Below are 15,573 nucleotides of genomic sequence, written 5' to 3'. Positions count from 1 at the left end.
AATTGGAAAGTTAGCCTCATAATTTCCTAAGAGAAAGAAAGATAATTTTATAGTGTCATTGATACTAGTATTGATTTTAGTTAATGTTTTGTTGATCCATTAACTCATATAATGGACATTAACTGAATACATATTGTGTACCAAGTTCATTGTCAAGGAAGTAGTAACAAATGGATTTTGTACTCAAGTGGCAGCTGGCCTGAAGTCTCATAGGACAAGGTAGCTAAGGCAAGTTGAGAAAGACAGTGTTACCTTGAATTAGGTTGATTTTAGGAAATTTCTTTTGTTTTTTTCTTTCCCTCCCTCCTTCTCTCCTCCCTCCCTCCCTCCCTCCCTCCCACCCTCCCTTCCTCCTTCCCTCCCTCCCGCCTTCCTTCCTTCCTTCTTTCCTTCCTTCCTTCCTTCCCTCCCTCCTGCCTTCCTTCCTTCCTTCTTTCCTTCCTTCCTTCCTTCCCTCCCTCCCTCCCTCCCTCCATCCATCCTTCCTTCCTTCTTTCCTTCCTTCATTCATTCTTTCCTTCCTTCACTATTATGGGGCATGGACTCTAGGCCTGGGCTCTGTCCCTGAGCTCTTCAGCTCAAAGCTAGTGCTATACCAGTTGGGGCCACAGTGCCATTCCCAGCCTTCTGGTGGTTAATTGGAGATAAGAGTCTCACAGACTTTCTTGCCCAGGCTGGCTTTGAACCATGATCCTCAGATCTCAGACTCCTGAGTATCTAGAATTACAGGCGTGAGCCACTGGCACTTGGCAAAAATGTATTTTTCAAGTGGAGATATAGGATATGTACATCTGGGGTGTGAATTTATTTGAAAAAGCACTTTGTGGTAAGTTGATACATGAGAATGAATGACTTTAGGATATTTTTGTTTAAATGGAATTTGATTTTACAGCTCAATGCTGATTGAAGTTTTTCCCTCTGACCATTACTGGGGCTTGACTTCAAGCCTGGGTATTGTCCCTTAGCTTTTTTACTCAAGGCTGGCATTCTATCATGTGAGTCACACCTCCACATTGGGTTTTTAGTGGTTAATTGGAAGTAAGAGTCTCATGGACTTTCCTGCCCAGGTTGGCTTTGAACTGGAATCCTCAAATCTCAGCCTCCTGAGTTAGGATTAAATAGGCATGTGCCATCAGCACTTAGTAGCCACATATGCATTTTTTCCTCAGCAAGGCAAAATTTACATCTGCAGAAGGATGTGCTATCAGTCAAAAACTGTTATTTTTAAAAAGTCATTTTTACAATGTTTTTAGTTTAACTCTTCTTTTCACCAATCTTTTATGATCTTTATAATTTTTAAAATTTTCTCAGAAAGTAGAAGTAGTATGGGGAGTTTCAGGATAGCCTGGACTCTATAGTGAGTTTCAGGCCAGGCTGGGCTGTTTGGTGCTATGAACTATGTATTCACCAGGATTGCTAAAAACAGAAAAACTTGACTATAGTTTATGTTGCTAACACTGTAATGCATTCACCAGAGTTTTTGGATGGTTTTCTTTAACCACTTGAGAAAAGAGTAGGTGCTATCTAATTACATTTAAAATATGCATCACTTTGACCTAGAATCCCCAAGCATCTATTCTAAATTAGGGTCGATGTGGTGACTCACAAGAGAATTTTTTAAGCATTTTTATATGTGGTTGAGAAATGTTTTGTCATTTCTAATGTAAAGTTACATGAAATTTGCATTTCAATGCTTATAAATCATTAGAAAATTGTCATATATGGATGCTTTTATAGTATAAGACCACCCAGTTGAATGATTGCTTGGCTCACAAAGTCCAGAAATCTTCACCATCTGGCCTTTGCCAGTAATGTTTGTCAGCCTCTGCTCTAAATAAGTACTCTCATATATGTATACTAGAAATATGTTTGTGTGTGGTTATCCTATATTACCTATAATAACATACTTACAAAAGGACCTCAGTGTTCATTTGGCTTTCTCCCAATGAATAGTGTGATCATAGCCTTCCAGGACTGTGACACACAAGACTAAGAAGTCAGATTCTGTGGTTGGCCTAAGTTAGTTGTTTGTCTATCCTGTGGCCAAAGGCCTTCTTCAAGAAGAAAAAGAAGGCAATGGGGAAAGAGACAGGGACCAGATTTATGAGCCAGGAAGACTTCTTGGTTTTATCTGTGATATAGTCTTTAAGTGTAAAAAAATGTGAATGATTTTGACATGGCTTTGTAGATGTTAGGGCTGTTTTAAATGGAGTATGAAGACACTGGTATTGATGCTTAAGAGTTTGAACTGAGTTTTTCCATGGTGCTTTTTGCTAGTGTTTCCTGAGTTTATTGGTAATTGGAGTTTTTTTGGATAGTATTCAGTAGGGAAGACTGATAGAGTTTAGCATGTAAGGTGCTGCAATGCAGATTACAGGTAAAATTCTTCAGACTGTATAGACTAGGGTTGTTGTTTAGACTCCTGTAGCAGTTAATGGACTTTTGCTTTAGCATTTAGTGTAGCGATTGAATAGGAAGGGCATTAAGATCTATGTGTAGTTCAGGCCCCCCAACCAGAGAAAAAAAGAAAAGCAAGATTTATGTGTTTAATGTTTAATGGGTGTGAAATAGCAGCTCACTTGTTTTAATTCACATGTCTAATTATAGGGAATTGAGCATATTTCTACACATTTATTGGCTATTTCCTTCTGTAAAGTGCATGCTTATTCATTTAACCTATTTTCCTATTGCATATTGCTTTGTACAAATTACTTATATAATCATAAAATTTCATTATTAACAGTATTACTGTCAGTTAATGTATTAATGGTCAAATTAATCATGAAATTGATTTCCTAAGTTATGAGTTTTTAAGTAAGTCTTTTTTACTTTTTCTCTCTAGGATATGAACGTGATTTCTGATGAAACTGGATTGGAATAATTTCCATGATATTTGTATATTTATATACATATATATATATTTTAAAATTTTGCATTTGACTTAAAGTGCCATGAGAAAATTTGCATATTGCAAGGTGGTTCTAGCCACCTCCTTGATTTGGGTACTCTTGGATATGTTCCTGCTGCTTTACTTCAGCGAATGCAACAAATGTGATGAGAAAAAGGAGCGAGGACTTCCTGCTGGGGATGGTGAGTGACATTTTGTAAAACACCTATATTTATGAGCCAGGCACTGTGGCTCATGCCTGTAAACCTAGCTATTCAGGAGCCTGAGATCTGAGGATCCTGGTTCAAAGCCAGCCCAGGCAATAAAGTTTGTGAGACTCTTATCTACAATTAACCACCAGAAACCAGCAGCAGTGCTGTGGCTCAAGGGGTAGGTCGGTAGCCTTGAGGTGAAGAGCCCAGGGACAACCCCCAGGCCTAGAGTTCAAGTCCCATGACTGACCCAAAAAAAAAAACAATAAAAAAACTATATTTATGAATATGTCACTAGATTTTATTAATTTGAATAATGTAACTTTTAAAAATTAGTAATATCTAGCTTTCTGTATATATGATGATTATACTTCTGTTAAAACTGTGGAATATGCCGGGCACCAGTGGCTTGTGTCTAATCCTAGCTACCCAGGAGGCTGAGATCTGAGAATCAAGGTTGGAAGCCAGCCTCAACAGAAAAGTCCATGAGATTCTTTTCTCCAATAAGCTACTCAGAAAAGGCCAGAAGTGGCACTGTGGCTTAAGTGGTACAGTGCCTAGAACTGAGCACAAATAGGCTCAGGGACAGTGCTTAGGACCTGGGTTCAAGCCCTAACCCCCTGGCCCCCAGAGAAACTGTTGAATTGCTTATTTCAGTTTTTGTGTTCAGTATTAAATATAGATAATTTTCTGCAAGTGATTTTTCTATTACCAAATAAAGTAGTTAGAATTACTAAGGTTGTATAGCATAGTCTACCTAATACTTAGTGGAAGATTAAAATTTACATTATCAGATCTTGAGAGTGTTACTTTTCTATCACATTCCTAAGGGGAAGAAGTCTTTATAAATATATGTAATCTAGAAAATACTTTTTTATTAATGCTGTATAGATAGTTCCAGATCTTACAGAGGGGTGAAGATCAAGCTATACAATACGGGTAATAGTGAAATCATTGCAGTGTTACTGAAAACAAGGAAAATATAAAAGCAGTACTGATAATTTTGGAAAACTGAGTTACAAGCTCTTGATACTTAAGCCAACAAACAATATTTCCTTTTTTCCCATTTTTTAAAAAAAGTCCTGGGCCTTGAACTCAGGGCCTGAGCACTGTCCTTGGGCTTTCTCAAGGCTTAGAGCTCCACCACTTGAGCCACAGCACCAATTTGAGCATTTTTCTATGTATGTGGTACAGAGGAATCGAACCTGGGTCTTAGTGAATGCTAGGCAAACACTTCACCACTAGGCCAAACTCCTGGTCCTTTCCCATATATTTTAAAACCATAATGGAAATGATTGCACTAGAAGAGGCACTAATTCAGTTTATTCTGAGCTATGAAGTCTCTATGATTAAAGAACACATGAGCTGGGTGACTCATGGTCACCCTGTAATCCTAGCTACTGAGGAGACTGAGATATAAAGATCATGGTTCAAAGCCAGCCCAGGCTGAAAAGTCACCGTGAGACCCTTATCTCCAATAAACCACCAGAAAAATGGAAGTGGCACAGTGGCTCAAAGTGAACCCTAGCCTTGAGCAAAGAGCTCAGGGACAGTGTCCAGGCTCTGAGTTCAAGCCCTATGACCAACCCGGGGGGAGCACATGACCATTAAGACACTGGTGGTTCACGACTGTAATCTTAGCTACTCTGGAGACTGAGGTCTGAGAATTGGGATTCAAAGCCAACTGGGGCAAAAACATCTGTAAGAGTCTTATCTCCAGTTAATCACCAGAAAGTGAAGCCATGGCTGGAAGTGGTAGAATGCTAGCCTTGGGTAAAAAAGCTCAGGGATAGCACCTAGGCCCTGATTTCCATCCCCACAACAGACACAAACCCCTCCCCCAAACCCAAACAAACATGGATGTATAGCCCTTTCCTTATTTCCCTCTTTTTAGGAATTATACACAAAGACTTTTTCAACCTAGGTTTTCTTGGTATATATAGTCATGTTTAAACTTTTTACACTTTTATAATGAAAAGGGTACTTGATCCCTAATATTTAAATCTGAAAATTATGTGTGTTGATAATTGTACCTTTGTCACCATGATTTTATAGAGTTAGGCTTATATAACAAATTCTGTTCATTTACTCTTGAGAAATTTGCCTTAAATTATATTTACTGGCTAGCATTAGGTGCTTATAATTCCTCGACTGACCCCTAACTTCTTTTAATTTTCATCTTCTCTATTAAGTTTTTATTTAGATTATCAACTTACATGATATTTATGGCTCTGTTGTTTAATAATTTTACTTGGTGACAAACCATGGTCACCTTAACTGTTGTTACTACTCCCTTGTCTACTTCTAAACCAAAGAACAAATATTCCTATTCACTGGCCAAAACTTGGGATACTGTATATAAACTTTCCCCTGCTTTCATTCACTGCCACCTCTCCTGGGAGTTTATGGTGCAAAGGTTCAAAGGGCTTTGTAGCATGTGGAGATTCACTTTAATAAATGATTTCAAAGCTCTGGTAAATGCTGGGCAATATATGAAATCCTACTAGTTCAGCTGATTAGCAACAAGACAAAATTCCTTTTCAAAAAACAGTCTAGAGGCCAAAGGAGGACATGCATAGGAGTTGAAGGGAAAGAAGGAGAACTGGTAGGGAAGAGGGATAGCTTGAAAATTCTACCTTAATGTATGAACTTTCAGTGTAGTGGTTGCTGAGGGGGCCTGAGGAGTTGCATCAGCTCCCCGATGCTTGTTGCTCTCGTTCCACTGGTGACAAAACTCCTGTGAAACCTCTGAAGAGTTCTTTTTACTAAAGTGGATGGGAAAAGTAGTATGTTTTATAATAACACCAAGGATATAAGCTTTTGTATCAGGATTAGCATTTACCTCTGTAACTAAAAATAATCTCTCTTGATGGAACACGGGTCTTCCAGAAGTTTTATTTTTTATGGCATTTGAAAGCTAAAGAGCAAAAACAAACAAAAGCAAAAGGAAATAAGGAGTAACTAATGATTGTAGTGTTGTAAGAATCTTATTTCTGAACATTCAGCTCTGTTACAAGGTAACATTTAGTAAAATGTCTTCTTTTGTTGTACAATTACTTAGAGTTGTTAGTGCTAATGCCCTTTAAAGACAGTTTCTGGTGTTCTTACCTTTCTTTACTTGTTTTTTACGTTCTCTAAGTACTAAAGGGACATCTTTGGTAATTTCAGAGGGGTAGGTATCAAATAATTATAAATTCTCTTTTTATACTGGAGATGATCTAAAACAGTCAAAATAACAAGACTGGTATGGGTTATGACCTGGGAGAATTTTTTACTACTTGTAGGGTTTTCCAGATTTAGCATATTTACCCAATTTATAATTTAGCTATTGCATAGAATATACAGTATTCTTAGAGACTCAGTTTTAAATAGGAATTGATTATCATGCTACTAATGCACTTGATTTTGAAATATTTATATATTAGAAATTATTTCAACTGTCAAACATTAGGGAACATTGAGATCACTACTTACAGAAAAAAATTCAATGATTAAAAATGGAAAATATTAGTATATAAGAATAAGATTTTTTCTGCCACAAACCACTTATATTTATAACATAATTTGTGGTCCATACAAAAGTATCAATTCAGGCAGATGGTCACTGGTAGCAAACAGGAAGCATATAACGAGCACATATGGGGAGAGTGAAACGGGGACAAAAAGATGAGAAGGGGTATCAATGTGAGAGAAGTAACGCACCTACTACCTGACGAATGTAATTGTAACCCCGCTATAAATTACCCCAACAATAAGATTTAAAAAAAAGCAACTAAAAACGGGAAGCATATGTATCTGTCCCATTATGTACCAATGATTTTACAAGCTTTGTATGAATGTTCCCCACCCTACTATAATTGCATTAAGTATTTTAGCATTTTATAAAGTGAACAGAAGGTTGGAACAGTGGTTGAAATTGGCAAAGATATTGAAGTAGCAGTGTTACCAATAAGTTTAGTTACAGATCATATTTTGGTATTTAAAAAATGAGATGCCATGATGCATTTCACAATATTGTACTTCTGTTTATATAATACTTATATGACACTCTAAAAGCAAAAATATTCCAATTACTGTAAGCAAAATTCCAATTTCAGAGACATCAAAACATGGGGGAAATGTTTTGAAGTAGGAGAAATATGTAAAGGCAGTAAAGGCAATAGTTGGGTAATAAGATAGAAAAGTGTGGAAGAAATGATCTTTGCCTCTCTTTTAGTAATTTTTCCCCCAAAGTTGTATTTTTCTCATAGAAGTAGAACAAAGTTACAAGTTAGAAATTTAAAAGACTTATTAAAGTACATTTATTTGTTAAAGTACATACATTAAAATAAGTAGTTTAATTCTCATCTCATAAGTTGGGGACTTAGTTAAAGGGGTCAGTCATTTGCTAGGCAACCCCTGGGGTTAATCCCCAGTCCTAAAAATTAACACCTGTCAACTCATGGCTAATCCTGTAGTATGGATACTCCCTCCCTTCCTTCCTTCCTTCCTTCCTTCCTTCCTTCCTTCCTTCCTTCCTTCCTTCCTCCCTCCCTCCCTCCCTCCCTCCCTCCCTCCCTCCCTCCCTCCGTTCCTCCTTTTTCTTTTCTTTTTTTGTTTGTTTGTTTTGGCCAGTCTGGGGCTTGAACTCAGGGCCTGGGCACTGTCCTTGGACACTTTTTGCTCAAGGCTAATGCTCTGCCACTCGAGCCACAGCGCCACTTCTGGCTTTTTCTGAGCTTTGTGCCTGCAGGCGAGCACACTACCACTAGGCTACACTCCCAGCCCTTTCCTTCCTTTCTTTTAAACTCATTTTGTTGTTGCTGTTGAAGAAGAAATTGGATCTTTTTTCTAGTTTCTGTCAGGATTTGCATCTCCTTTAACATTTCATGTGGGTATGGGTGTGTGTCTGTGTGTTCATGGCACATGTGCATCTATCCTGGAACTCAGGGCCTTGACACTGTTCCTGAGCTTTTGTGCTCAAGATTAGGGCTCTACAACTTGAGCTACCCCTCTACTTCCAGTTTTTTGGCAGTTAGTTGGAGATAAAGAGTCTCATGGATTTTCTTGCCCCGTGGCTTTCAACTGTGGTCCTCAGATCTCACCTTTCTGAATAGCTAGAATTACAGGGGTGAGCCACTGGCACCTGGCTCCCTTTAATGTTTCTTATACCCCTGTCTTTTCTATTCCCTGTGAACCAGTAGTTGGGCCCAAGAGCCTGTCCAATGTCAGGATTTTTTGTTTATCTCAAGCATAAACATTGTTAGATGGTATTTTTATGAACTTAGTACTCTTAGTTTGAAAGTTGAGCAGTATAAAGTATTTCTATTTTAATTTTTCTTTAAAGTATCATCTAAACTAGAATTAGACACCAATAATAGAAGGATATTTATAATCAGGGCTGGAATTTGGCTGTGGTTTTTGAGGGTACAGTTTTAACTCAAATGTTATTAAATAGGCATGAATCAGTTTCTGTGAAATCAATGTTAGTTTACTCCTTATTCTTAGTTCTAGAGCCAATACAAAAGCCTCATGAAGGTCCTGGAGAAATGGGTAAACCAGTCGTCATTCCTAAAGAGGATCAAGAAAAGATGAAAGAGATGTTTAAAATCAACCAGTTCAACTTAATGGCAAGTGAGATGATTGCACTCAACAGATCCTTACCAGATGTTAGGTTAGAAGGGTAAGTACTTGGTATTGCCGTGACCATATGTGAATGGAAAATATGCTCAGCATTCCCAATAAATCTCACTTAAAAACCGTAATATCTAAGCCAGAAATGGAGCTGTGAGTCAAGTGGTAGAGTGCTAGCCTGTGCACACAAAAGCTCAGAACAGCACCCAGGCCCTGAGTTCAAGCCCTAGAACCAGCACACACAAGACACACACACACACACACACACACACACACACACACACACACACACACACACACACGTAATATCTGGTTGTTCTTGTTTGTTTGTTTTGTTTTTTTGGTTTTTGTTTGTTGCTAATTCTGGGGCTTTAACTCAGGTCCTGGACACTGTCCTTGGGCCACAAGGGGATCCAGGACCTAGCATGTGTTTTTAAATCAATGTTGTTTTACTAAGTTACTACTTATTATACTTAAAGCATAATTCAGTGCTGGTAAATAATACCTCAAGATGTTATTGATACAGTAACTATTTCAGGAATTGGGAAGGTAGTTGTTTAATATATTAATAGGGGATTCAAAACATTGTTGCCAGAATATTTTTACAAAATTATTCCATTTAAATTTTTACAAAAAGTTTCTATTTTTGTATAACTTTTGGCAGTGAAATATGTGTACAGCTTACTGAAGTTTTATATGTCTGCACACCTGTGTGAAGACTCACACTAAACAAAGCATTTCTTCTTTTTTTAATTTTTTTCTCGTCGATCGTGGGACCTGAACTCTGAGCCTGGGTGTTGTCCCTGAGCTCTTCAGCTCAAGGCTACCACCTTATCCCTTGAGCCACAGCGCCGCTTCCTAAACAAAGCATTTCTTTCACCCCTGAAAGTTTATTCTTCTTCCCAGTTAATTCTCCTAGAGGTAACCAATTGTTTTGACCTCCCTAAGTAAAGATTGTCTTTTCCTTAACTTTCTATAACTGGGTTCATGTGTATATTCTTTTATGTCTTTGAGATTCATATTACTGTATGTATCAGCATATTCTTTTACATTGCAAATTGTTGGTTATATGAATAAACTAGAGTTTACTCACATTGTTAGATTTTTAGTTTGTTTCTGATTTTTTGACTGTGGTAGTAATTTAAGCACCCTTTTTAGAGGACTTAAACTCTAACTTCTATGTAATGTACATTGGGGAAAAGAGAATAGCTTACATGTTTTTATTGTTCTTGCATGTTCTATGAAACTTGTTTTCCAGAGTGTTAGTACACACTCCTCTATCAGCAATTTATGAGGTCTAGTTAGTCTGTATGAATAAGGTCACACAAGGTATCTGAACTAGAGGATAACAGGTACAGTTAAAAGCAAGGGACTTATGTGGAAAACAAATGGATTAATCAAGTGGTCAACTAAGTACATTCTGTCTGCTGAGAATCTTTGCTGAATGGTTCCTACTAATGCTAGCAACCAGACTTTTCTCAACAAGAAATTGAAGAATATTAATTGGCTAAATTGAACTTGTTGTAGAGAAAATGTCCTGTAGACATTGATATTTTAGAATAAATAATCACCTTTGTGAAAATATATAGCTGACGATTTGTTAACGATTCAGATTTGAAGAGATAAAGTAATATGAGTAATATTCTCAGTAAAATAGGAGACGTATACTGAAATGACCAGAAAGAGTGTTTGGAAAGAGAGACACAAATAGAGAAAGAAATGAATGTGTGTATGTACATTAATGTAGTTCTGGATGTTGAGTCTAGCAAAGGACTAATCAACTTACTATGTTATCTAATAAATATCTTCAAACTACCAGATTCTTCTATAAATCAAAATATTTATCTGTAAAATAGCCAGCATAATTGTTAGGAATTGTGTAGTGATTTGAACACTTCCTGACACGTAGGCCTCTGTTTGGGGGAATGATCTCTGTGTTATAGGGTGGTTCTCAGGGGAAAATAACTCCAATGGGCTTTTCCAGCCCCACTCAATTGTTTTTTCCTGCTCACAGCCTGCTTTCTACAGTGAATTCACAGCAAAATGTTAAGTATGGCTTAACGTTTAATACAGGTTAGCCTTAAACTAGCCACACTCTGCTGGGCAAAGCTGGGCAATGTCTCGTAAGATAAAAGGACAATTAGTATGTAGCTGCTCCTAGTGTGTGATTTGTTTTACTTCTGGAATCCAGAAAAGCCTGGCTTTTCTGTTCTAGGGTGTGAGCTTATGTCCAGATCATCTTATCTGCCAGGAACTTTTACTGCCTTATAGATCTCAAGGGGCATATTTTCTGATGGAAACTAGAGGGAAGACAACATTGTCCCACCATTAAGTAACAGTCATTGGTTGTCTTTTGTGATCTTAAAGAGGTTTAAAAGAAATTCCAAGTTCTTCAAATACCAAATCCATCTTATGTAATTGTTCTTAGACATTTAAAAAGTAGTAATAACACTATTAGTATTCAATTATGTATCCAGCATCATGCACATTATTGTATTTAAACAGTTGAGTAAAGCAGAAGTAGTTTGTCTGGTTTATTGATTGGAAAACTTGGACCTAGATTAAATGATTTGTTCGAAGTATATATGGTAAACGACCCAAATGAAATTTGTTCCTGGTCTGATGACAAAACATGCTCTTACTTCATTATCACTTTTATGGTAATCTCAGCTGATCTTAATCTAAATGAAAGAACATAGGAGAAATTTTGTAACTTTGCTAGTCACTACTTGACTAGAGGCCAGATTTCTTACGAAATACTGACATGTCATTGGTAAAACTATTGACAGATTAAATTTAGTAGATGACAAAGAATACATGGAAAATTGCCAGGCTAGTTGCTCACACCTGTAATCCTAGCTACTCAAGAGATTAAGATCAGAAGATTGAAGCCAGTCCAGGAAGGACAGTCCATAAAACTCTTAACTTCAATTACCACCAAAAAGCCAGAAGTGGAGCTGTGGCTCAAGAAGTGGAGAGCTAACCCTGATCATAAAAGCTCAAGGACAGTGTCCAGGCCTTGAGTTCCAGCCTCTGGACTGGCACCAAAAAAAAAAAGAAAAGAAAAGCAAAACAAAACAGGCCTATTTCAAGCACTGAAATAGAAATGGCAATAAGAGACCTTCCACCTAAGAAAAGTCCAGGGCCAGATGGATTCACTGCTGAATTCTATAAGGTCTTCAAAGCAGAACTCACACCAGTACTCCTCAAGCTCTTCAACGAAATTGAAAATGAAGGTTCTTTACCAAACTCATTCTATGAAGCCAGTATAACCCTCATCCCCAAACCAGGCAGAGATTCATCAAAGAAAGAGAACTATAGACCTATTTCTTTGATGAACATCGATGCAAAACTTCTCAACAATATACTGGCCAACCGTCTACAACAACTTATCAAAAAAATTATACATTATGATCAAACAGGATTCATCACAGGGAGGCAAATCTGGTTCAACATACGCAAATCAATTAATATAATTTAACACATCAACAGGAGCAAGGACAAAAATCACATGATTGTCTCAATAGACGCGGAAAAGGCATTTGACAAGATCCAACACCCCTTTATGTTAAAAGCTCTGGAGAAACTAGGAATCCAAGGAACATTCCTCAATATAATAAAGGCTGTGTATGACAAACCCACAGCTAGTATTATACTTAATGGCGAAAAGCTAAAGCCATTCCCTCTAAAATCAGGAACGAGACAAGGATGCCCACTCTCTCCACTCCTCTTTAACATAGTATTAGAATTCCTAGCCAATGCAATAAGGCAAGAAGCAAGCATAAAGGGGATCCAAGTAGGGAAAGAGGAAGTAAAACTATCCCTGTTTGCAGATGACATGATTTTGTATTTAAAGAATCCTATAGACTCTACTCCCAAGCTCCTTGAGCTGATTCAAAACTTTGGAAGGATAGCAGGCTATAAAATTAACCCTCAAAAATCAGCTGCCTTCCTCTACGCCAACAGTGAGAGTAACGAGGCAACAATCAGGAAGGCAACTCCTTTCGCAATAGCCTCAAAGAAAATAAAGTACCTAGGAATTAGCTTAACTAAGAATGTAAAGGACCTTTTTGATGAAAACTTTAAAACCCTGAAAAAGGAAATTAAAGCAGAACTAAGGAAATGGAAAAACCTCCCATGCTCCTGGATTGGAAGAATCAACCTCGTGAAAATGACAATCTTGCCAAGGGCTATCTACAAATTCAGTGCAATACCCATCAATATCCCAATGTCATTCTTTAAAGAAATAGAAGAGGCAATTCAAAATTTCATATGGAATAATAAAAGAACCCCGTACAGCAAAAACACTTCTTAGCAGAAAGAACAGCACAGGAGGAATTTCAATACCAAACTTTAGACTCTATTACAGAGCAATAATTATCAAAACAGCTTGGTACTGGCACAAGAACAGACCTGAAGACCAATGGAATAGAACTGAGGACCCAGATATTAAACCACAGACCTATGGCCACCTAATCTTTGACAAGGGAGCCAGAAAGATAGAATGGAAGAAAGATAGCCTCTTCAACAAGTTGTGCTGGCAGAACTGGTTAAGCACCTGCAGAAAACTAAAGTTGGATCCTTCTTTGTCACCCTGCACTAGAATTAACTGGAAATGGATCAAAGACCTCAAGGTAAGAGCTGACACACTGAAAACTTTACAAGAAGGAATAGAGATACACTAGGCCACCTTGGCACAGGTCGAAACTTTCTTAATAAGGACCAAGAATCACAACAAATCAGAGAAAGGCTGGATAAGTGGGACTGCATTAAACTGCAGAGCTTTTGTATGGCAAAGGACATAGCTAGTAAATTAGTTAGGAAGCCTACAGAGTGGGAGAAGATCTTCACCAACCATACAACGTACAAAGGCCTCATATCTAAAATATATCAACAGCTCAAAAAATTAAATCACTCCAAAACTAATCTCCAAAGTAACAACCATCCCATTAAAAGATGGGCCAAAGACTTAAAGAGAGTCTTCTCTGAAGAAGAAACAAAAATGGCCTATAGACACATGAAGAAATGCTCAACGTCTCTGATCATAAAAGAAATGCAAATCAAAACAACTCTAAGATTCCACCTCACTCCAGTTAGAATGGCCAGGATCAGGAAAAGTAATAACAATAGATGCTGGAGGGGATGTGGCCAGGAGGGATCACTACTACACTGCTGGTGGGAGTGTAAACTCGTTCAACCACTATGGAAAGCAGTATGGCAGTGCCTCAAAAGGCTAAACATAGAGCTTCCCTATGACCCAGCAATTCCACTACTTGGCCTTTACCCAACCATCCAGAAACTAGGGCATACTCAATCCACTAGCACAGCAATGTTTATTGCAGCATTATTCACCATAGCAAAGATATGGAACCAACCTAGATGTCCCTCAGTTGATGAATGGATCCACAAGATGTGGTATTTGTACACAATGGAATTCTAATTCTGTGCTGCTGTCAGAAAAAACGACATCACCCCATTTGTTAGGAAATGGAAAGACTTAGAAAAAATCATATTAAGTGAAGTAAGCCAGACTCAAAGGAACTTAGGCTCAGTGGTTTCCCTCATTCATCATAACCTGTAGAAACCTTGGGCTCTACTAGCAGAGATTTGCAATAGAGCAAAAACTTGATACATAAGGCCATATAGTATGAAGCTAATTGAATGGACCTCTAGGATATTGAAACGAAAGCCATATGATGAATGATTGCTGTCCTTAATGTGCTGTGTTATCTCATCTCTTTTGCTGTTCCTTTGTTATCTCATATTGACACAATATCTCACTTGGTTATCTGATATATTGGATACATTTGTATTTGGTTACTTGAAATTGGACAGGGAAGGGGGGAAAACCAAGAGGGGAGTGGGGAGGAGAGTAAAGGGACCAAGACATGTGGAAGGGTATCAATGTATGTGAATTAATGCACCTTCTATCTGGCAAATATCATGTTACCCTTTTATTAAATACAATAAAAAAAATTGGAAAAAAAAGAAAACCCATGAAAAAATACATGAAATCTTACAATTATGGATTGGATATATGTATATTCATTGGATATGTGTAAATTCTGAAACATCTTGAAAATTATTTTCTGGATTCTTCCATACTATAATATTTGATATCTATGGATGTTTATTGAATAGCACAATTTTTGTCGTGTTACAGTTTTACTATTTACAGGCTATCCCATTGAGTAAGTTACTCTGTTACTCTAAGCCTTAGTTTCCTTATTTATAAAGTTGGGCAAACAATACCTTTGTTGTAGGATTATTGATAGTATAAATGGAATAATGTACCTGAAACTCTTAATATAAAGCCTAATTAAAAACTAAGTCAGCAGAGAGTCACCGAGAGTTTCAGACCTTTTCAGTGCCGTGAGGGTTAGGAATTCTGATGTTTAACAATCGAAAAATAATAGCAATAGCAAGTACCAGGCAACTTGTGCTACTCCACATTCCTGAATTCTTAGATATTTGTGTGGTTAGCTCTGTGTGAGATAAATGGGTGCTATCTTATGCAAGGATTAATAACCCCTTTGTTTACAGAAACTGCACCTGAAGTAGTCACTGAAATTCTCAGACCACATAGTTAATTTCCTGTGTCAGTAAGCCTTTCATTCTCTTATAATAGTGTTTTATAGTCTATCTTTTACTTAATAGTGTACTTATGAGCAAAAATCATTTTCACCTGTTTAAAAACTAACAAATTTTCTCCCAATCCCAAATATCCCAGGATAAAATGGAGGGGACTATTGAAGTTCAGTATTCATAAAATGTTTCACATAATTCTAATATAAACATTCAGCAGTGACATCAGCAGTGCTTATAGTGTAACTACAGTGAGAGACTAGGAAGATATGTGTT

General features: G+C 37.4%; 1 protein-coding gene across 2 annotated transcripts in view; it reads left to right on the top strand.

Annotated features, from left to right (window-relative positions):
- The window catches only part of Galnt1 (polypeptide N-acetylgalactosaminyltransferase 1), an 83,757-nt gene that overhangs the window by 29,143 nt on the left and 39,041 nt on the right, over positions 1-15,573 (top strand). For both annotated transcript variants that reach the window (XM_090353243.1, XM_090353244.1), the window contains exons 2-3: positions 2,843-3,090; positions 8,587-8,761. In XM_090353243.1, coding sequence (XP_090209369.1) covers positions 2,952-3,090; positions 8,587-8,761 — 314 coding nt within the window. In that variant the 5' untranslated portion in view covers positions 2,843-2,951. The remainder of the gene's footprint in view (positions 1-2,842; positions 3,091-8,586; positions 8,762-15,573) is intronic.

The sequence above is a fragment of the Megascapheus bottae genome, chromosome 19 (genome assembly GCF_031878675.1).
Source record: "Megascapheus bottae isolate mThoBot1 chromosome 19, mThoBot2.hap1, whole genome shotgun sequence".
NCBI lineage: Eukaryota > Metazoa > Chordata > Mammalia > Rodentia > Geomyidae > Megascapheus > Megascapheus bottae.
Note: the sequence above shows the minus strand (reverse complement) of the source record. Positions and strands in the feature narration are given on the sequence as shown.